Below are 24,553 nucleotides of genomic sequence, written 5' to 3'. Positions count from 1 at the left end.
TTAAAAGATCTCTGTCTTTTTTTGGCAATACTATTAAAATAGCTGTCGAAAAAGATTCTGGAAGTTTGTGTGTTCTTTCCGCTTGGTGTACTAGCTCCATAAAAGGAGGAATTAATAAATGTTTAAACTTTTTGTAAAATTCAGGCGGAAAACCATCTTCCCCGGGAGATTTATTACTCTGAAGTGATCCTAGAGCTTCTTCGACCTCTTTTAATGTAAAAGGCACATCTAATCCCTTCTGTTCTTCTGAATTCAATTTTGGAGGAGTTATTTGTGATTAAAACCTTTCTATCTCAACAATATCATTTTGTGATTCTGATTGATACAGTTCAGAATAAAAAAATTTAAAGTTTCATTGATTTCTAAAGGTTTATAAGTAATCTTATTTACCCTTGTTCTAATTGCATTTATCGTTTTGGAAGCCTGGTCTGTTTTTAACTGCCAAGCAAGAATCTTCTGTGATCTTTCATCTAATTCATAATATCTCTGTTTAGTTCTCATAATTGCTTTTTCTGTTTGGTATGTCTGAAGTGTATTATATTGTAGTTTCTTATTAACAAGTTGTCTTTGTTTTTCTTCTGTCATATATCTTTGAGATTCTTTTTCTAATTTTGTAATCTCTTTCTGCAATTGATCTATTTCTAATGCATATACCTTCTTAATTTTAGAAGTGTAACTTATTATCTGGTCTCTCAGATATGCCTTCATCGCTTCCCATAATATAAATTTATCATCAACTTAATATGAGTTTGTATCTAAATAAAAACTGAATCTGTTTTTTCATAAAATCACAAAAATCTTGACATTTTAATAATATTGAATTAAATCTCCATCTGTAAATCAATTCTTCCTTTTCCATCATTGTCATTAACAAGGGGGAATGATCTGACAATATTCTTGCTTTATATTCCATACTTTTCACTCTGCCTTGAATATTCGCTGATAGTAGGAAAAAATCTATCCTTGAATAAGTTTTATGTTTATTTGAATAAAATGAATAATTTCTTTCTCTTGGGTTAATTCTTCTCCATATATCAATCAAATTTAAATCTTTCATCAATGATAAAGTTAATTTTGCTGCTTTTGGTTTTGTAACAACCTTTGTTGACCTATCTAAAACTGGGTCGAGACAAAATTTAAAGTCTCCACCTATTAATATTTTGTCATGTGCATCAGCCAAATTCAAAAAAGCCTCTTGTATAAATTTTACATCGTCTTCATTTGGTGCATAAATATTCATAAGAGTCCATAGTTCTGAAAAGATTTGACAATGTATAATTACATATCTTCCTGCAGAATCAATTAATACATTTTGTATTTTAATTGGTATAGTTTTGTTGACCAAAATTGCAACTCCCCTTGCTTTTGAGTTAAATGAAGCTGCTATAACATTTCCGACCCAATCTCTCTTTAATTTTTGATGTTCTATTTCTGTTAAATGTGTTTCTTGTATAAAAGCTATATCTATTTTCATTTTCTTAATGTATGTTAAAATTCTTTTTCTTTTCACCGGTCCATTAAGCCCATTAACATTAAAACTTTTAAAAATTCAGTAAATTAATCATTATTTTTAACGGGGTTACTCCAGTCCATAATAACACATAATATTTCAACTCTCATAGTACTTTGGGGAGTTATTTTAAAATTCCTCATGTTGCTATGTGTCCCCCGTCTGATCATCCAGGCAAAGAAAGAAAGATAAAAAAAATAGATTATAAAGGAAAAAAACAACCCCCCCCCCCGCTGATGTTGTGAATGAAAAAACACAACATTACCCCCCTCCGTTGTGCGGGTCATGGCAAACGCCATGATTACACACGTGAATCCCGTAGCGATTGATCCGAAGTTCCCCCAGCTCCCCCATAACATGAAAAAAGTATATATGAGAAGAAAAAAATATCACTACTCTCAATTAATATTTCTCAAATTTTTACCTTTCTCCCCATTTCGTATAATTAAAAGAATATTTAAATATTCTTCAGTCCTTAATATCCATCAACTCACTTCACTGTCTCCGTTTTCATCTTTAATCTGTTTCACTTTTAAATCTTTACTGTGTCAAGTGAATATTTGGGAGTTCTTGTGCAAACTCCTCTGCATCCCGATGATCAGTAAAAAATCTTTTTTCCGTCATCCAAAAAAGTTATCAGTGTTGCCGGGTGGTGCAACATAAATTTATAACCCTTTTCCCATAAAACTTTTTTCGCTGGGTTAAATTCCTTCTTTCTCTTCAAAAGGATGGAAAAGAACTACTTTCCCTTCTATCATCAATGGCTCATTTCTCTTTCTGGCACACTGGGCAGCCGCCTTCAGGATCTTTTCTTTATTCTTGATACCTTAAGCATTTTATCAAGATTGGTCGTGGGTTTTGATCAGGTTGAGGTTTTTGTCTTAAGGCTCTGTGGACCCTTTCGATTTCAATCAACTGGGTTCCCTCTTCCATTTCCAAATTTTTCAGGATTCATTTTTGAAATTTTTTTATTGTATTCTCTCCCTCTATCCCTTCTTTAAGACCAACAATTTTAGTATTATTTCATCTACTAAAATTTTCAAGCACGTCTATTTTTTCCAACAGTCGTTTTCCTTCTGATGTCCAGGCAAGAATATTATCTTTCATTTTATTCACTCTATCAATAATGTCTCCTGTTATTTCTTCCAGCTTTTTAACTATCTTGTCCATTTTTTCCTGTTTTTTCACCATTTTATCAAACATAGTCTTCATATTTTTAATATATTTTATTATTTTTAATGTTTTTAATTATTTTAATTCATGCATTATTTGCACCAAAGCTTGTCTTATAACTCCAGAATATCGTCCACCTCCAACTTCTTCCTGTTGTTCTACTTTTACCTCCTCATTTTCATCTGTATGTTCCAGAGAATCTGAATCCTCTTCGGGTTCATTTTCACTTCCGCTTCCAATCGTAGCTGGGATTTGTAATTCAAATTGCTCATGTTTGCGCATGCCCTTTTCTGCGCGCACGTGCAGTTCCTGTTGTTCCTTCTTGGAGACTGTTGAGGATGCCACCGATTCCTGTTCTGTATCGCCGGAGGTAAGGTGCACTTGAGTCCAAGGCTGCTTCATGGTGGCCGGACCAGCTTGTACTGTCTCAAAGTAGAAGTTTTCTTCTTTGTCTGTTTAGGAGGCATATCTAAACAAAATCCTGAGTAGTTTAGACGTAGCTTTTAGAAAATATTTACTAACTTTTCTTCACTTAAACATTAATTTATTAGTTTTTTTACGAGGGAGCTGGATTTCCACGTCTTGATCCTATGTCATCATGTGATGTCCCCCCACCCATATAATCCTTTAAAAAAAGTACTAAACCCACACTACTCCATAACCCTCCATTTTTCTTTCATCCATGAGTCCAAGAGGCTCTTAAATACCCCTAATGTTTTAGCCTCCACCACCATCCCTGGCAAGTCATTCCAGGCACTCTCAATCCTCTGTGTAAAAAACGTACCCCTGATGTCTCCCCTAAACTTCCATCCCTTAATTTTGTACATATACCCTCTGGTGTTTACTATTGGTGCCCTGGGAAACAGGTACTGACTATCCACCCTATCTATGCCTCTCATAATCTTGTAGACCTCTATCAAGTCTCCTCTCATTCTTCTACGCTCCAAAGAGAAAAGACCCAGCTCTGCTAACCTTGCTTCATATGACTTGTTCTCCAAACTAGGCAACATCCTGGTAAATCTCCTCTGCACCTTCTTCATAGCTTCCACATCCTTCCTATAATGAGGTGACCAGAACTGAACACAATACTCTAAGTATGGTCTCACCAGAATTTTTTTAGAGTTGCAACATGACCTCTCTACTCTTGAACTCAATCCCCCTGTTAATGAAGCCTAGCATCCCATAGGCCTTCTTAACTACCCTATCAACCTGTGCAGCAACCTTGAAGGATGTATGGATTTGAACCCCAAGGTTCCCTTGTTCATCCACACTCTTAAGTAACTGACCATTAATCCTGTACTCAGACTTCTGGTTTGTCCTTCCAAAATGCATCACCTCACAGTTGTCTGGTTTGAACCCCATCTGCCATTTTTCTTCCCAACTCTGCAGCCTGTCTGTATCCTCTTGTAACCTTTGACAACCTACAGCTCCATCCACAACTCCTCCAATCTTCGTGTCATCCGCAAACTTACTCACCCATCCTTCTGCCTCCACATCCAGGTCATTTATAAAATTCACAAATAGCAGGGGTCCCAGGACAGATCCCTGCAGCACCCCACTAGTTACTGACCTCCAGGCAGAATACTTTCCTTCCACATCTACCCTCTGCTTTCTTCCTTTAAGCCAATTTTTAATCCAAACAGCCAAGGTTCCTCTTATCCCATGCCTCATGACTTTCTGGATGAGACTCTCATGAGGGACCTTGATGTCCTGCATCTTGGGGTAATTATCTCTCTAAATGTCCTGTCTATCACCCTTTCAGCCTCCTAAATGATCCAGGGTTCATCCAGTTCCAGCTCCAACTCCAACTCCTTAACGTGGATTGTTAGAAGCTGCAGCTGGATGCACTTCTCACAGTTGTAGTCGTCAGAGACACTGGAGGTCTCCCTGCCTTCCCACATCCCACAAGAGGAGGATTCAGCTGTCCCGCCTAGCATCTCTACTGCCATAGCTTAGCAGATATGAAGAAGGGAAGGAAAGAAAACTTAACCTAGAGCTTTCCCTTTCTATGATTTCTCTGACTGAGGCCTCTCTTCGCTGAAGCCTTGAAGAGCCAAAGCCTCAAGATCACCACTCTGACTCTGTTCACTCAGACAACTGCGGCTGCACTTGCCCTTGCCTTCCTTTGGTTCACTCTTGCTTACTAATCTCAAGTGCTGACTGGTTGCTGGTCAAAGCTGGTTTTCACTGCTGTGACCCACTGCTGCATATCTACTCGGGCAGTGGGCCTGATTGAAATCGACTCCTCTCAAATCTTCCAATGTCCAGATTGGTCGCTAGTCAAAACTCTATCTCAGAGTCATATAAATGTCTGTAATTTACCTGCTTCTACCACCACCCCAGGCAGTGCTTTCCATGCACTTGCCACTCTGTGTTTGGGGAAAAAAACTACCTCTGGTATCCCCTTTATTTGTTTTTCAGTTGTTAAGTCGAGACGGATTCTTTGTGATCTCATGGACTGCTGCACAGCAAGCCTCCTTGTTGGAAACTGCCTCTCTATGATTCCCCAGGTTCATATGCATTGTCTGAATAATATTATCTATCCACTGTTGCCTCTGTTGTCCTCCCCTACTTATATCTTCTGTTTTAAACTAACATGAGCGTCTTCTCCAAAGGATCCTGTCTTCTCATGATGTGCCCAAAATATTCCTCCTTGTACTTTCCTCCAATCACCTTAACACTGTGTCCTCAAGTTCATGTTCAAGTTCAGTTGATTGTTATTCAATTGTGTTCATATGTAACAACCAAACAAAACAATGTTCCTCCAGACCAAGGTGCACAACAGTCCATATAACTCACACACACAATACATAGAGTAATATCAAATTAACAAACAAGGTGCGTTTATGACACAAGTTAAAAAGTGAACAGTATAACGCTACTGGTGCTTTATATGTGATGAAACCTAAATGGAAGAACGGAGTTCAGAAGTCTTATGCACTAGGGTAAGAAGCTGTTTCGTAACAGTTCATGTCATAATGTTGTAGCATCTTCTGCCTGATGGTAGGCTGGAGGGGATCAATGAAATTGTTGGAGGGATCACTGAGAATGCTAAGGGTGCTGTATACACTCAAATATCTCTGAGTGGAAAAGAGACCCTGATGATCCTCTCAGCAGTCCTCGCAATCCTTTGTGGGGACTTGCGTCAGATGCCTTGCAATTCCCATACAAGACACTGGTGCAGCTGGTGAGGACACTCTCAATGGTGCTCCTGTAGATGTTGGTCTGAATGGGGAAGGGAGGGGAACCTAGTTTGCCATAATCTTCTCAGGAAGTGGAGATGCTGCTGTGCTCTCTTGACTAATGAGGTGATGTTGAGGGACGAGATGAGATCGTCCATTACATGCACTCCCAGAAACTTGGTGATCCCAACTTTCTCCACAGAGAAGCTGCCTACATGCAGTGAAGAGTGATCAGACTGCACTTCCCTACGGTCCATGATCACCTCCTTGGTCTTGTCAATGTAGAGACTTAAGTTGTTGGGCTCACACCATTCTCCACCCCCACCCCCATACGCCATCTTATCATCATTGTTGGTGAGGCCAACCACTGTTGTGTCATCAGTGAACTTGATGATTCTGTTTCAACTGGATCTAGTAGTGCAGTCATGCATTGGCAGCGTGCTGAGCTCGCAGCCCTGGGGGGAGCAGGTGCTCAGTTTGATGGAGCTGGAGAAGTTTTTGCCAGCACAGAATGGCTGGGGCAATTTTGTCAAGAAGTCCAGGATCCAGTCACACAGAGAGGTGTTGAGACCCAGCAAAGACAGTTTACCCACCAGCTTCTGAGGGATGATCATATTAAATACTGAGATGAAGTTGATAAAGAATATCCTGGTATATGAAGCACATTTTCCAGATGGGTCAGGATGGATTGGAGTGCAGAGGCTACAGTATTATCAGTGGATCGACTTAAGTGATAACCAAACAGGAAAGGGGCCAATGTAGCAGCAAGATGGGATTTAATGTGATCCATAACCAACTGTTGAAAACATTTCATGATTGTGAGGTCTGTGCCACTTGATGTTAGTCATTAAGTGAAGTTCTTTCACTCTGTTGGGCAGCTGATAATGGTGGCCGTTTGAAGCCTGTGGGAACAGTGGACTTTACCAGAATAATGTGGAAGATGTCTGTTGGAATCTCTGTTAACTGACCTGCACAGTCCCACAGCACCCGACCAGCTATGTTTCAGGTCGCGTAGCTTTACATGTGTTAAAGTTGGCTAGCGTCTTCCTTACTGTACATCAGTTGTAGCCATACTGAATGCCTGCTCCTCAGGGGAAGGTTCTCTACCTTTCTTGTCATCCAATCTGCTTGCCCTTCACTCTGGTATAAGCTACTTCTGCCCTGGGGAAAATACGCTGGCTGTCCACTCTATCTATGCCTCTTATCATCTTGTACACCTCTATCAAATCACATCTCATTCTTCCTTGTTTCAAAGAGAAAGGCCCTAGCTTACTTAACCTTTTCTCATTCCATTCTTCAATTTTTTATTGTAGTTAACATGATGGAAAAAATATGCCAAAAAAAAACAAATTAGAAATAAAAAAAACTAAACTAAGCAAACCTAAACTAAACAAAGCTGGACTATTATATTACAACAGATATAATCAATAATGTCAATAACTCCGCTCCTCAATCCAAATATTTAAGGATAATAAAAAGGATTCAGAAAAGGTCAAGTTACATAATATGAAAGTGTTGAATAAATGGTCTCCAAATTTCTTGGAATTTAACTGAAGGGTCAAAAATGACACTTCTGATTTTTTCTAAATTGAAACAAGATATTGTTTTGGAAAACCATTGGAATTAGTAGGAGAATTAATCTCTTTCCAATTCAATAAAATGGATCTTCTGGCCATTAATGCAACAAATGCAATCATCCGATGAGCTAAAGAGATAAATAACTATTTTCCACCATTGGTAAGCCAAAAATTCCGGTAAATCACAGGTAGGATTTACGTGGGAGTAAAAACGAGCGAGCTTGTCTTTGGACATGTGGGCCCTATGCACCACCTTGAATTGTATCAGCGCATGTTTAGCTCATATAGAGGAGGAGTTAGCTAATTGGAAAATTCTCTCCCATTTCTCTGTAGGTAAGAATAGTTGAAGTTCTTTTTCCCATTCATTCTTAATTTTATCTGATATACGTGTCTGTATTTTCATAATCATATCATAAATAGTTGCTATTAAACCCTTTTGATAAGGGTTTAACCCTAATTTTTTTCCATGATATCAGTTGGGTATGAATTTGGAAAAGTCTGTAACATATTATTCAGAAAATTTCTAATTTGTAAGTATCTAAAAAAATGGGACCTAAGTAAATTATATTTATTAGACAACTGTTCAAAAGACATGAAACAGTTATCCAAGAATAAGTCACAAAAACATATTATACCCTTCGTTTTCCATATCAAAAAGGCTTGATCCATAACAGAGGGTTGGAAAAAGAAATTAGATATAATAGGGCTTGAAAGAATAAATTTATTCAAGCCAAAAAATTTATGAAATTGAAACCATATTTGTAATGTATATTTAATTATTGGATTAACCATTTGTTTACTCAATTTAGAAAGGGCAAAGGGAAGTGAGGTCCTTAAGATAGAAACCAATGAGAACCCTTGTACAAATTTACATTCAAGGTTTACCCATTGTGGACTTTGAATTACATCCAAGTCCTATGTCCAAAATATTAGATATCTAATATTAATTGCTCAATAATAAAATCTTAAATTCGGCAAAGCTAAACCACCATCCTTTTTAGACTTCTGTAAATATTTTTTTACTGAACCTAGGATTTTTATTCTGCCTTATATATTAAGGAATTTTAGAGTCAATGATATCAAAAAAGGATTTAGAAATAAAAATTGGTAGTGCTTGAAATAAATATAAAAATGTAGCTAAATAATCATCTTAATAGCATTGATTCGACCAATCAGTGATAAAGACAATGGGGACCATTTAGAAAACAATTGTTTCACCTGATCAAGTAAAGGTAAAAAATTTAACCTTGAATGGACTCCACACTCCGCATATGGACATGTAAGACACGATTTCTTTATGTTCGCCTTTAATCTCTCCCTTTTCCGACTTAAACTTTGAAATTTCAACTTTACTCAGTTGGATCTATAGAGTAACAGTTATAATTATGGCTACTCTCAGAAGCGCCGAAAGAAATCCGGTCGCGGGCAATGGGAAGCCCAAAAAAACTGATGAATTCTCGGAGGAACCCCCCAGGGTGAAGAGACTAGAGTCTCAAATCAGGTTTCAGCATTGAAATAACGCAATTAAAAGAGAAATTTTAAGGAAAAATTGATTCTCTGAGCCTTGATCTTAAAGAAGTTAATCGAAACGGTGCTGACCTTTCTTCTCATTTGGAAAAGGCTCAACAACGGATCGTCGATCTCAAAGCTCGATCACATCAGAATATTCGAATTGTTGGATTAAAAGAGAAATCAGAATCGGCCGACACACTGGATTATTTTGCAAAAATGTTTCAGTCTTTATTTCTGCAGGTTTGTTCGCTGCCTCCGGATATCGAAATGGCTCACAGAATCGGTACTTTAAAACTTTTGGATCAAGGTAAAAACAGACATATTGTTGTGCGTTTTCTCCATTTCAGAGACAAAGGCCGTATTATTAAGCTTGCGAGGAAAAAAAGGCTATTTCAGTATCAAGATTCAGAGATTCGCTTTTTTAAAGATTTCCACGCGAAATTGTTAAGAAGCGTGCTGGATTTGCATTGGCTATGAAATTAGCATATCAAAAAAAGCTTTTGCCACTGCTTCAGTATCCAGGTAAATTAAGGCTTTGTTGAAAAGGTCTGGCGCTCATATTTTTGATGACCTAGCCGAAGCATTGCATTTAACTCTTCCCCGGATGAATTTGATGACGAGTCTGAAGCCTGAAGCTTGCATGATTTATGATGGCTTGATTGGCTCACTGTAAAGAGTGATGAGATTGGAAGATTTGATGGTTACAGAAAGTCTTTACCTTAAAATGCATTTTTATCTCTGAAAAAGACTGGTTTGGATGGTTTTAACCTCAGAAGACATAGAGGGAAAATTGTTGATAGACTGTAGATAAGTTTGAACCATCTAGATTTTTTTTCTGCAGCACTTAAATGAAATAATTGTTCTTTTTGTTCCATATGCTTTAGTAAAGATCTTTTAAGTAATTATTTGGATTTCCTTATGTTTTAAAGATAGTTTGGACAATTTAAAGATGACGATTGTTTTTCTTTTGTGCAAATATTTCAAGAATTGTTTTGGATGTGTTTTTCTTCCCTTATCTAATATTATGAAGGTTACTTTCAAATTGAAGGTCATTTTGTTTTACAAGAAAAACACTTAACTTCCAAGTTAATTATATTGAGATATATTTTGACTGTAATGAGTTTTATGTTTGGTAGAGGGAAACAGAGATTACTTCTTTCACTTCTCTTATAACTTAAGTAAACGGAGTTTGTATCTGCATCTATGCTTTTCTTGGGGCTTGCGTTGATTGGTATTGACTTGTTTCTGGGCTTTATAGTTTGGGTGGGTTTTTTTTTCTTTTTTTATACCCATTATGGAATCCCGTAGCATACGCTAATTATTTTTACTGTTGTTCATCTCCGCCATTTTCGACTACCTTATCCTGACATGCGTCTAACTACTCTTTTTAGATACAAAGTTTCATGATGATATCTAAACAGTTAAATGTTTTAACTTGGAATGTTCACAGTTGGAATCATCCTATTAAGCGTAAGAAAACATTTAAAGTTATTAACAGATACCAGCCTGATATAATCCTTGCTCAAGAGAGGCATATCAGGTTATGTGATAAAAATTGATTTTTTTTTATTTTGGAAGGGTTCTCAGTTTCATGCAAACTCCCAGAGTAAAACTAGATGTGTCTCTATTTTTATTGATTCCAATATCCCTTTTAATCAGGAGGATATTATAGCTGATATTAATGGTAGATTTTTGATTATTACAGGAATAATTTTAATAGGAAAATGGTTTTGGCTAATATTTCTGGACCAAGTGTTGATGATCCCTGTTTTTGCTCTATTACCTGATTTAAATGAATATATGCTATTAATGGGTGTTGATTTTAATACTTGTCTAAATCCTTTAATGGATAAGTCATCATCCAAACATCAACTTCCTAATCGTTCTGCATCACTTATTAATTCCTTTTTAATTAATGATGGTTTAATTGAGATCTGGAGGCATATGCACCCTAGTGATAAAGAATTCTCTTTCTTCTCACATGTTCATAATAAATTTTCGAGATTTGACTATTTTATAGTCGACCCTCAACTTTTATTTAATGTTCGGAAATGTGAGTATGATGCAATTGCTATCTCTGATCATGCTCCTTTAAACTTAATATTTGAACTGAAAGATCTTGTTTCTACCAGACCATTTTAGTGCTTTCCAGAACATTTCCAGAACATTCCAGAACAAAGGTCAAAATTTGTTGAGTTTATTGAAACTCAGATAAAAGAGTTTTTTCTCTTTAATAATACAGAAAATGTTTCAAAGTTAGTAATTTGGGATACATTAAAAGCTTATTTATGTGGTCAAATTATTTTGTATATAGCTAAATTGAAGAAACAAACAAAAATGGAATTAGATGAAATCTCTGTAAACAAATTAAAGAATTGGATAACATCAATGCAATCTCTCTAAATGTTCTTTCATTTAATAGAAGAGTAGAATTACAATCACAGTATAATTTATTACTAACATCGTATTGAAGGATATTTGCTTAAATTGAAAAGTCAATTTTATATCTTTGGGGATAAAAATAATAAGCTCTTAGCTTCCCAATTAAGAGCAGCTAGAGCTAAAAGACAAATTTTAAAGGTTTGTAAAAATAATGGAGATATAGCAAGTAACCATGAGAATATTAGTAATACTTCTCAAGATTTTTACTCTGATCTTTATAGATCTCAATTTCCTGCAGATTCCTCCAAAATGAAGGCTTTTTTACATAAGATTAAATTCCCACAAATTTCTGTTGAAGATCAACAGATGCTTGATGCTCCAATTACTGAGCATGAAATTCAGAAAGCTATTTTATCAATGCAATCAGGTAAAGCTCCTGGACTTGATGGTTATTCGGTGGGATTTTACAAAAAATCTGGAAGATTATTTTCTCCGTATCTTTTGGAAATATTTCATGAATCCTTTGAGAAGTGTAATTTACCACCTTCTTTTTATGAAGCATCTATTTCCTTAATTCTTAAAAAAGATAAAGATCCTGTAGAATGTTCATCATATAGACCTATTTCGCTATTAAATGTGGATGCAAAAATTCTCTCTAAAATAATGGCTAATTGTTTGGAAAATCTTTTAACTAAAATCATCTCTATGGATCAAACGGGCTTTCTTAAAGGCCGTTACTTTTTCTCTAATGTTCAGAGATTGATGAATATTATATATTCACCATTATCTAAGCAAGCTCAATTTGTTCTCTTTCTCGATGCAGAAAAGGCATTTGATTGAGTTGAGTGGTCATATTTGTTTAAAGTATTAGAAAAATTTGGTTTTCATAATAATTTTAATAGGTGGATTCAAATTATTTATAAGAACCTTATTGCCATGGTCATTACTAATAATTACAGGGTTTTTTTCACTTTCCAGTGGTACTAGACAGGGATGTCCATTAAGCCCTTTATTATTTAATCTTGTATTGGAGCCTTTAGCTATAACATTACATGAAGCTAAAAATATTCACAGTATCTCTATGAATGGAACCAAAGATTTCTCTTTATGCAGATGATCTTTTGATTTTTATTTTGAATCTTGAGGAATCAATTCTTAATCTTTTGGAAATACTTAAAGATACTGGTTAAATTTTTAGGATATAAGCTTAACTTGAATAAAAGTGAATTGTTTCCATTAAATGCCCCTGTTAGAATATATAATGATATTTCTTTTAGAATTGTTAATATATTTAGATATTTAGGTATATAATTACTAAAAAATATAAATATCTTTATAAAGCTAATATATTTCCTTTAATGGACTCCATGAAACAACTATTTTCTAGATGGAATCCACTTACTCTTACTTTAATAGGTCATATCCATGCTGTGAAAATGATGATTTTACCTAGATTTTTATAAATTTTCCAAAATATACCTATCTTTTTAACTAAAAAATTTTTGATCAAATTGACTCTGTTATTACTTCCTTTATTTGGAACAATAAGAAACCAAGAGTTAACAGGTATCATTTAGAAAAATACAAAAAAGATGGTGGACTTGCACTTCGTAATTGAAGACTGTATTATTGGGCTGTGAATATTAGACAATTATGTTTTTGGTTATACTGGCTTGATGAGAGCCAAAAACCATTATGGGTTGATTTGGAATTAACAGATGTTAAACAATTTCATTTATTTTCAATATTAGGAGCTCCATTACCTTTACAGCTCTCTAAAATTCCAAATTTAAATCTTTACCCAATTAATAACCAATCTCTTTGGATTTGGGTTCAGTTTCACAATTTTTACAATTTTAAACAATCTATGTTGTCTAGTTTTTAATATAAAAAATTTTCACTTAAATCTTCAATAACCGACCCCATTTTTCTCCTGTGGAGAAATAAAGGGATCCATTCTTTTACAGACTTATTTTGTGATGGTCGATTGATGACTTTTGAAGAGTTAATTAACAAATATTCTCTCCCTCATACACATTTTTTGCAATATTTTCAGGTTAGACATTTTTACAACAGTATTTACCCAAGTTTCCATATTTACAAGAATCTGATTTGTTGGATACCATTTTGCAGTTCAATCCTTTAGTGAGAGGTTCCATTAGCAGAACTTATAATTTATTTTTGTTACAAAAGGAAAACCTACCACTAAAGATTAAGCAAGATTGGGAGGGTGAACTTAATATGACCTTTGTTAATGAAGATTGGCTTTGAGTTTTGAAAAACATAAATTCTTCTTCTATATGTGCCAACCACTGTTTAATTTAATTTAAAATTGTTCACCGTTATTACTTAACAAAGGAGAGACTATCTAAAATATTTCTTGGTATAGACAACTACTGTGATAGATGTAAAACTAAAGTAACTACTTTGTCACATATGTTCTGGTCATGTTCTTCATTAAAAATTGTTTTGAAAATCTTTATTTTCTACAATTTCTAAAGCTCTGAAAATTAATTTATAACTTAATAGATTATATTCTATTTGGAATAGTTTCGCATCCTATTCAGATCAACATGTAATTGCATTTGTTACATTATTGGCAAGAAGGGCTATTTTAAAATGGAAAGATATCTCTTCCCCTACATTAATTGAATGGTTTTCTCAAGTAATGTTATGTTTCAGTTCGGAAAAAATTAGTAGAACTTTCGATCCCCAATTCAATTTTGAGAGAAGGTGGGGTTCTTTTGTCAAATATTACCATTTAATTCGAATTATTCTATATGGTTTTCTTCCAATTTTATTTTTTTATAAATATGAATTGGTGGTTAATGACTCTTTTTCTTTATATATTTAGATGATGGTTAAACGTTTTGCTCTGAGGGGTTGATTCCTAACAGTTCTTTTTCCCCTTTTTTTTGTAGTCAGTGTTTTTTTTTCCGAGTTAGACAGGATTCTTTTTTTCCTCCTTTTTCCTATATATAAAACATTGTTTTCTACTTTTATATATGATGATCAGCTTTCTTTCCTTCAGTTTTATTAATTGTATATATATTAATCTTGAAGTTTTGTATCATTTTATAGCTGCAGAAGATTATGTACCAATAAAAAGATTCTAAAAATGAAAAAAAAATAACCTTGAATAAATCTTTATGCTTCTTAGTAATTTTAACACCCAAATAAATAAAATTGTCTGTGACTATTTTAAATGGTAAATGTTTATAAACTGGAAGTTGTATGTGTAACGCTTACCCACAGGCTGGTATATGTCTAGGGGAAAAAGGGATCCAGCCACTCTCCAACCCACCTCCCGTACACGCAGGTGCTGTGAGAATCGAGTTTACGCCTCGAGCCCGCCAACAGTATCAAATCCACAACAAATACCGTTATGAAATACACTTTAAAGAGTTTACTAAAATTAAAAAGAGTAGTAAGCAATACAATATATATACACAAGGAAAAAAAACAAAAGGCGCCACTTATCAAAGTTCAGTCTGTTTAGTGCACTCGTTGGAGCTCAATCAACGAACCAATCGACCCATCCGGCCGTCGCACCTGGGACCACCCCGGTGGTCTTACGAGCAGTCCAGCACACGTCCACCTTCTTCCATGTCTTCCTCGGCCTCCCCCAAAAAACCCGCGAAAAACCCCTCCCCCAAGTTCCCAGCATCACAAGACACAATGACATTCCCCATTGATTAACAAATGAATACAATTACCATATCAGCCATTCTAAAGTGAAACAACGGCTAGAGAAACACTTATCCGACAAAGAAACATTCCTACTTGTAACAAACCAAAGAGGCCATTTTGAGTAACATACCCAGGACATTGTACATTCTCTCCCCACCAGCAAATGTCATGCCCTCATGGCATTACTAGAGGTCCCCAAAGCTTCTCGCAACACACAAAACCCAACCCAGGTGCAGAAGGCAATGACATAACTACCCAGAGCAGTAGAAATCACACTCGGTTCTCCCGGTACCACATATGTCAACCGCTCCGGGGGGCGCCTAATCCTCTGAGATCTCCATACCCCTTCTGCCCCACTGGGCTCCCTCGTCACCTGCGAACCCACTGTCTCGGACACCCCAGGTCTACCTGACAGACCCGCACCCCCTTCCTCACAGGGGTCCTCCCTCACCCGAGATCTCCCCGGCTCACGCTCAGATTCCACCCTCTCTCCCACCAATGTAGTCTGCCTCTCCATCTGACCCTCAAGACCTTCCCTCCTCTCACCCAATTCAGTATGGGAAGGGCCAGGAGCCTCCTCTCCTGGTACTGGAGCACTAGCGAATGGGAACAGGACCCACTCATCTGAGTCGTCCTCCTCTGAATCGGTAGCCATTCCCGAGTGAGGGACCCGTCCCCGCTCTTCAGCAGCGGGCTCTTCCCGTTCTCCGCTCCCTCGCAGAGTCCTTGTACTGGGCGTAACCTCCCACTCGGGCTCCTTATCCACCTGCACCGCTTGACCCAGTGGCAGCAGGTGATTCCTATGGAGTACCTTGATAGGCCCTTTTCCATCCTCGGGTTTCACCCGGTAAACTGGCAGGTTCGGCATCTGGCTCTCTATTACATAGGGGCTGGCCGCCCATCGATCTGCCAACTTGTGCTTACCAGGGAGTCCCAAATTCCGTAAAAGGACCCGGTCGCCCGGTAATAATTGTACAAACTTCACCTTTCGATCATACCGCATCTTATTCCGCTGATTAGCCGCCGCCTCGGCCAACTCGTACGCCCGCTGTAACTCCCTCTTCATGTCGGACACGTACTTTAGATGGGACTTCCCGGGAAATTCACCCACTCCACCTCCAAAACACACGTCAATGGGCAACCTCGCTTCCCGCCCAAACATCAGATAATAGGGTGAATACCCTGTAGCCTCATTGCGAGTACAATTGTAACAGTGAACCAATTGTCCAATATGACGACTCCACCTGCTTTTCTGCCCAATCTCCAGCGTCCCAAGCATATCCAACAGGGTCCTGTTGAATCTCTCTGGCTGAGGATCTCCCTGTGGGTGGTAAGGGGTAGTCCTGGATTTCTCAACCCCAAGCATAGTCAGTAATTCCTGGATAAGGCGGCTCTCAAAGTCCCTCCCCTGATCACTATGGATTCGCCTGGGAAGGCCGTAATGCACAAAGTACTTCTCCCATAGCACCTTCGCCACTGTCGTCGCCTTCTGATCCTTGGTGGGAAATGCCTGAGCATAGCGAGTGTAATGATCGGTGATGACTAATACATTCGCGGTGTTGCTGGTGTCAGGCTCAATCGACAGGAAATCCATACATATCAGGTCCAGAGGTCCCGCACTCTGCAAGTGCGACAGTGGAGCCGCCAACGCTGGCAGGGTCTTCCTCTGGATGCAACGACGGCATCCCCTACAGTATTCTTCGACGTCCCCCCTCATCCGGGGCCAGTAGAACCGGTCTTTGAGTAATCCATATGTCTTTTCCACCCCCAAATGTCCAGAATCATCATGTAAGGCCTGGAGTACAGTCTGGTGATACTCCTCTGGCAGGACCAGTTGCCAACAGCGGGGTTGGTCCGGAGGCGTTGTTACCCGGTACAAGATTTTGTTCTTTAACTTCAACCGAGACCACTCCTTCAACAACAGAGGCACATATGGGTGTTTCGCCTTCTCAGCCAACGCCCCATCCCCCTTCTCGACCGCTCTCCACACTGTGCCAATGCCCGGGTCATTTTGCTGAGCAGTTGCCACTTCCCCCGGACTCAGTTCCGGCAACTGTTTAGTCCCCAGAGCGGTCAGGTCACAGTAAACTAGGGGTATGGCGTCGTCAAAAACCCCCAAATGGTCCACGGCTCGTTCCAGCCTCCCTCTTCCCTCGGCCTTCACGGTGATAACAAACTGACACATCGCCTTCACTCCAGGGGCAGGGACACTCTCCCACTCCTCGTCCTTCTCCTCCTCCCCCGGCTCCCGACGAGACAATGCATCCGCATCGATATTCTTGCTTCCGGGGCGGTACCTCAGGCTGAAATCATATACCGACAATGCCGCCAGCCACCGATGTCCTGTGGCATCCAGCTTCGCCGAAGTCAAAATATAAGTGAGAGGATTGTTATCCGTTCTCACCTCAAACTTGGCTCCGTAAAGGTAATCGCCCAGCTTGTCCACCACCGCCCACTTCAGCGCCAGGAACTCCAACTTGTGAGTGGGATAGTTTCTCTCCGATGGCGACAAGCTTCGGCTGACAAAGGCTACCGGCCTCAATGCTTTGCCATGCTCCTGGTACAGAACAGCCCCGAGACCCTCTCGGCTGGCATCCGTGTGCAGCACATATGGCTTCTGGGGATCGGCAAAAGCCAACACCGGGGCCTGGGTCAGTGCCCTTTTCAAAGATCGGAACGCCTCTTCACATTGATCATCCCATCTCGAGCCAAAAGGTTCCGCCGGGTTCCAGTATCCTCCAGCATCCTGCCTCTGGTTCCCCGTCCTCTTCTTCCCCACCGGGGGATAGCCACACAACAGCTGAGTTAACGGGTGACACACTTTGGCGTATCCTTTCACAAATCGCCGGTAATACCCACAGAACCCCAAAAATGAGCGCAGAGCACCCACTTTCTGGGGTCTCGGCCAGGTGGTCACAGCCTCTATCTTGGTTGGATCAGTAGCCACTCCCTCTCGCGAAATGATATGGCCAATGTAGTTAACCGACGACTTGCAGAACTGGCATTTGTCCAGGGAAAGCTTCAACCCTTCTTCATTAAGCCGGCCCAACACCTTCAACAGTCTCTCCTCATGTTCCTCCAAAGTCGATCCAAACACTATCAAATCGTCCAGGTACACCAGCACCTCCAACAGATTCATATCCCCCACAGTTCTCTCCATGAGCCTCTGGAAGGTGGCTGGGGCTCCGGATATGCCTTGGGGCATTCGTTCGAACTGAAAGAACCCCAGTGGGCAGATAAAAGCGGTCTTCTCTTTATCGGCCGCACTCATCGGGATCTGGTAATACCCACTTCTTAAATCCAGCACACTGAACCACTTTGCACCGCTCAGGCAGGCCAACGCATCCTCGACTCTTGGGACAGTATATTGATCAGGGACAGTTCGCCGATTCAACGTCCTGTAGTCAACACACATGCGCACTCGCCCATTCTTCTTCCGTGCCACCACTATTGGGGACGCATAAGGACTTCGAGACTCAGCTATGAATCCGGCCTCCTTCAACTTGCACAAGTGCTGTCGCACGTCCTCAACATCTGCCGGAGCCAGCCGCCGGGATCTCTCTCGGAACGGGGTGTCCTCCGTCACCCGGATGGTGTGGCGAGTGCTTTTGGAGCAGCCAACATCAAACTCGCCCCGAGAAAAAACAGCTTCCATCTTCAGCATCTTCTCCACTAGCCTGCGTTTCCACTCCGGCGACACTGGGGAATCCCCGAAGTTAAAGGCTTCAGCGGTCAGCTCCCTTCGATGCTCCGATCCCTCCCCGTTAGGGGTCCGCACTGGTGCGCTGGACATTACCGTCACCGGGAACAGATGTGCCAGCGGCATTCCCCTCTTAAAGGTGATTTCTCTTGCCGTGGTGTTCCTGACACTTATAGCTATACGCCTCGCATGTACCACCCCTGGTCTCTGCACTTCGGGCCTCACCAGCGCCCCCGCCGGAAATCGTGTCTCCCCTTCAAGATCGTCTGGGGCATCTACTAACAGGGCTTCTCCTGTCGGCACTCCTGGGAATCTGGGGGTCCCCATCACTAGTGCTACCTCCCCTGGTTGGATCACCTTGGGCCTCGCCTGCGTACACCACACCGTCCCTCGTTTACACTCCGGGTCCAGCCCTTGGGAGGCAACCCCTTCTTCGAACACTGCTCGAAACACTGGATGCACCGAGAGGGTCTCCAGAAAGTCTTCCCCCCCTTTCTCCTTACAAGCTCCCAGGAGCCGTCGCACAACTGGGGAGTTAGTCCCCACCAGGAGGGCAGCACCACCGGTTTCCACCGGGTCAGGACACACCAACACCAACGTCTCAATAGCTTCCGACACTCCCACATCGCCCTCCGAGAACTCCAATCTCACCGATAGGTACCCATCGTACGGGTAGTCACCCTCGCTCACACCCCAAATCTGCAGGGCGTCAAATGGTGTTACGGGCAAATGCTTTAGATGTTGATTGTAGAAAGACCGGTACAATAAGGTCACCTGCGATCCAGTATCAAGAACGGCTTTTGCGTAAACTCCCTCTATCCGTAGACCCACACTGGCACGGGGTCCTACCAGCCCATCCGGAACAGAGGCGTGGGCACCCGGTGGTCTTCCGGCTGATCTCTGGGAACGTGTTCCTCCAGAGGCTCCAGTCCATTCCCTCACTGAGCCTCTCCTAAGTTTCCCCGACACCTCTCCCTTCTTAGTCGCAGGGGGGCTTGTCCTCCGCGGGACTCCTTGTCTCTCACAATCCCACCTAAAGTGACCCTCCTCTCCACAGCTATAGCACACACTGCCGGCTGCCCCTCCTCTCCCAGGACGGCTCCTGCTCCCAATCCACTGCACTGATCGCCCCTGAGAGTAGGTACCTCCCCTGTCCCTCCCCTCCAAAGGGGGTTCCCTACTCCCCGGGGGTTTGTCATTCCTCCACTCAGCCACCACTTCCTGTATCGCTGAGGATCGCTCCCGTAGGCCCGTGCCCCTTTTCCGCCCCAATGCTCTCTCTTCCTCTCGCACCTCTCTAATCAGTGGCCCGAAGGATGGAGGGGGACCTTTCCTATAAGCCTGCCGGATAGTCCACGCCACCTTGTCCTCCTCCAGAGAGCCACTGAATAGCTGACTCATCCTCACGCTAGCCACGTCAGTCGCCTTCACTACCCCTCGGCGCCGCAGCCCCGAGAGCATCCCCTCCATCCTAAATATATACTCGGAGAGCTTTTCCCCTCTCCATTGTTCCAGGCGTTGAAACTCTGCTAAAAGCAGCCAGGGTTCCCCTGACAACCCAAACGCTCCCTCCAAAACTTCTAGGCAGTCTTCCACTGAGGCCCCAGGCTTCTCAGCTTTCAACTCCCGGATGGTTGTGGCTGCTAAACCCCTCAAACTTCCCAGCAATCGCTGCCTCTTCTCCTCCTCTGAACCTGGCCACTCCTCTAACATCAAAGACGTATGCTCGATCCAGGTCTCATAGTCCACCTCCCCATCCGGAGTAGGCTTGGCTCCGGAGAACACCCCCAGCTTCAGCCGTGGCCTCTCGGCCACCCCCACCAGGGAATAAAGTGCGGCTGCCAGCTCCGAGGCTTCCACCCTACCTGGGGAGCGGGGCTTAGTCACGACTCCCTCCTCCCACCTCCCTTTACTAGTGCCGGGCACCTCTCTGGGGTCCACCTCTAGCTCTAACTCCTCAGCCTCATCCTGGTAGGAGTGGAGCCCCCACGGCCCCTCCTCCCCCAGTACACTGACCGTCGCCGGCAGTTCCACCGTCCTGACTTCAGTACTCGTACGAACCAACACCCAGCTAGACCCCACCTCTTTACCACACCGTCTAGCTACCAATTCTACCTGCCCAATACCCTTCACCGAACTTAAACCCCGCACTATCACGTCTCCTGAAACTCGAAAATCCACTCCGCTCACTACGCATGCGTACTGTACCGGTACATCTTCAAACTGGCACCAACAAACAAACTTATCTCTGTCCATCTTCCTCTGCTGCCTGCGCGATTCCACAGCCCCTGACAATCCAATCCCGGACGAGCCCCCACAAATGTAACACTTACCCACAGGCTGGTATATGTCTAGGGGAAAAAGGGATCCAGCCACTCTCCAACCCACCTCCCGTACACGCAGGTGCTGTGAGAATCGAGTTTACGCCTCGAGCCCGCCAACAGTATCAAATCCACAACAAATACCGTTATGAAATACACTTTAAAGAGTTTACTAAAATTAAAAAGAGTAGTAAGCAATACAATATATATACACAAGGAAAAAAAACAAAAGGCGCCACTTATCAAAGTTCAGTCTGTTTAGTGCACTCGTTGGAGCTCAATCAACGAACCAATCGACCCATCCGGCCGTCGCACCTGGGACCACCCCGGTGGTCTTACGAGCAGTCCAGCACACGTCCACCTTCTTCCATGTCTTCCTCGGCCTCCCCCAAAAAACCCGCGAAAAACCCCTCCCCCAAGTTCCCAGCATCACAAGACACAATGACATTCCCCATTGATTAACAAATGAATACAATTACCATATCAGCCATTCTAAAGTGAAACAACGGCTAGAGAAACACTTATCCGACAAAGAAACATTCCTACTTGTAACAAACCAAAGAGGCCATTTTGAGTAACATACCCAGGACATTGTACATATGTTTAATGGGAGTAGTTCACTCTTATTAAGATTCAGTTTGTAGCTGGAAAAGCTACTAAACTGAACAAGGAGAGATAAAACTGCAGGAATGGATTAATCAGGAATGAATTTATCAGGATCGGAAATATATAGCAACAGATCATCTGCATATAGTGATAACTTGTATGTCCCATTCCCACAGGTAATGCCAAAAATGTTGGGTGAATCATGAATTGCAATAGCTAAAGGTTCCAAAGCAATATCAAATAATAAAGGACTAAGAGGACAGCCTTGCCTAGTACCACGAAACAACTGAAAAAAGGAGATCTTTGATAATGGGTAAATACCGAAGCCAAAGGGGTATAGTATATCAATTTAATCCAAGATATAACTTTCAGACTAAAATTAAAATTCTCAAGTGTACTAAGTAAATATGGCCATTCAACTCTATTAAATGCTTTCTCTGGAGTTCTAGGTGAAGGAGTGTAAACTATATTAATTAATTTCCTAATATTAAAAGATGAATAATGATTTTAATAAAACTAGCCTGGTCAAGAGATATAATTTGAGGTAATATGTTCTCCATTTAGTTGCCAAAATTTTTGAAAAAATCTTAGAGTCCACATTCAGCAAGGATATGGGCCTATATGATGTACATTCAATCGGGTTTTTATCTATTTTAAGATTTAGGGAAATAGAGGCTTCGTAAAAAGATTGTAGTAGTTTACCTATGGTTAATGCCTCCTTAGAAATTTTACATAAGCAAGGAAAGAGTATAGTAGAAAAGGATTTTTAAAATTCTACTGTGTAACCGTCCAGACCAGGTGCTTTAGCTGAATTCATTGAAAAAATAGCCTCTTTTATTTCTTCTTCCATAATAGATGCATCTAATTTTAAACATTCATTGGATGATAATTTTGGAATATTCAGTTTCCTTAAAAATTCATGCATTATAGTAGGATCATCAGGGGATTCTGACTGATATAAAGAATTGTAAAATTCTTGAAAAGATTTGTTTATCTCATCATGATCAACTGTCAGGGTACCATCTTGCTTACAAATCTTTATAATCTGGCATTTGGCTGAAGCAATTTTCAATTGATTAGCCAGTAACTTAACAGATTTATCACCATGAATATAAAACTGGGTCCTAGTTTTACTTAATTGATTTTCAATCAAAGAGGTTAATAATAGACTATGCTCCATTTGAAGTTCAATTCTCTTTTTATAAAGCTCCTTGTTAGGAGCCATAGAATATTTCTTATCAATATCTTTAATTTTGTCAACCAGCATAAGTATTTCACTATTGATTCCTTTTTACAGTCCAGCAGAATATGAAATAATTTGTCCACGAATATATGCTTTAAAGTATCCCATAATATTCCTTTGGAAATTTCTTCTGAAATGTTTGTTGAAAAGAAAAAATCAATCTGTTGTCTAATGAAATTGACAAAGTCTGAGTCCTGAAGTCGAATAGAATTGAACCGCCATTGTCTAGCACTAGAAAATGTATCCATTATCTTCATAGATAGTCTCAAGGGCACATGGTCTAAGCAAAATCACAGAAAAAGAAAAAGAGTGTTTACCTAGACATACAAGAAATACCTACACTACCAACTGAACATTCTTCAATTTTTGTTTTACTTTCATTATTAATGTTCATTTCTTATACACTACTATCCCCATTCAGGAAGGCCTTAAAGTTCTTACTTCTTTCTGGACAACAGATCTAACCAGTTTCCTACAGCACAAATCCCCTGCTTCAGACAGAACTAGTTCTCACCCTCAACAATGTCCCTTTTGGATTCTTGCCACTTTCTTCATGGGTTTCCCCATGGCCTCCTGAATGGTCCCCAGCTATGCTTGCCTACTTATCAGCTACATGGACCAGCCCATGTTCCAAGCTTAGACTAGTAATGCTCCCCAGCTCTCTACACTACATTGACAACAGCATTGGTGCTGCTTCCTGCACCCATGTTGAGCTCAACAATTTCATCAACTTTGCCTCTAACTTACACCCTTCTCTCATAGTTACTCGGTCATTCACTGACACCTCACTCTCCTTTCTCACTCTATCTCTATCTCTGGAGACATGCTATCTATTGGCATTCTCACACTTACCTTAAATAAACCTCTTCCCACCCTGTCATATGCAAAAGTTTGATACCATTTTTGGACTATTGTCAGCATTCAACACCATAATTCCCTGCAGCCTTGACAAGAAGCTCAGAGACCTTGGCCTTCACCCTACCATGTGTAGCTGGATCCTTGATTTCCTGTCAAATCACCAGCAAGTGGTAAGAGTGGGCTCCCTCAACTCTGCCCCTCTGACCTTCAACATAGGCGCCCCTAAGTACTGTGTCTTAAGCCCCCTCCTTTACTCTCTGTATACCCATTACTGTGTTGCCACCCGCAGCTTTAATCTGCTAATTAAATTTGCGGATGACACTACATTGATTGGCCGAATCACAAATAATAATGAGGCAGCCTACAGAGAAAAAGTGGTGTCAGAAAACCAACCTCTCCCTCAATGTCATTTAAAAAAAGGAGCTGGTTGTGGACTACAGGAGGAATGGAAACAAGCTCACCCCTATTAACATCAATGGATCTAGGGTTGAGAGGGTTAACAGCTTTAAGTTTCTTTCATAAACATCACTGAGGATCTTATGTGGTCTGTACATACTGGCTGTGTGGTGAAAAAGGCACAACACTGCCTCTTTCGCCTAAGTTGGTTGAAGACATTTGGTATGACTCCCCAAATCCTAAGCACTTTCTACAGGGGCACAGTTGAGAGCATCCTGACTGGCTGCATCACCATCTGGTATGGGAACTGTACTTCCGTCAATTGCAGGACTCTGCAGAGAGTCGTGTGGACAGCCCAGCCGATCTGTGGATGTGAACTTCCCACTATTCAGGACAGCTACAA

The 24,553-nt window shown here is 40.8% G+C and overlaps 1 protein-coding gene across 1 annotated transcript in view; it reads right to left on the bottom strand.

Moving 5' to 3' along the window:
* LOC132392178 (uncharacterized) overlaps positions 1-20,673 on the bottom strand; it is a 68,576-nt gene extending 47,903 nt beyond the window's left edge. The window contains exons 1-2 of the mRNA XM_059966024.1: positions 16,053-20,673; positions 2,852-3,135 (exon numbers count right to left, since the gene is read on the bottom strand). Coding sequence (XP_059822007.1) covers positions 2,852-3,135; positions 16,053-20,439 — 4,671 coding nt within the window. The 5' untranslated portion in view covers positions 20,440-20,673. The remainder of the gene's footprint in view (positions 1-2,851; positions 3,136-16,052) is intronic.
* Positions 20,674-24,553: the final 3,880 nt, after the last annotated feature.

The sequence above is a fragment of the Hypanus sabinus genome, chromosome 4, assembly GCF_030144855.1.
Source record: "Hypanus sabinus isolate sHypSab1 chromosome 4, sHypSab1.hap1, whole genome shotgun sequence".
Classification (NCBI taxonomy): Eukaryota; Metazoa; Chordata; class Chondrichthyes; order Myliobatiformes; family Dasyatidae; genus Hypanus; species Hypanus sabinus.
This window is presented reverse-complemented; position numbering and strand designations above follow the sequence as displayed.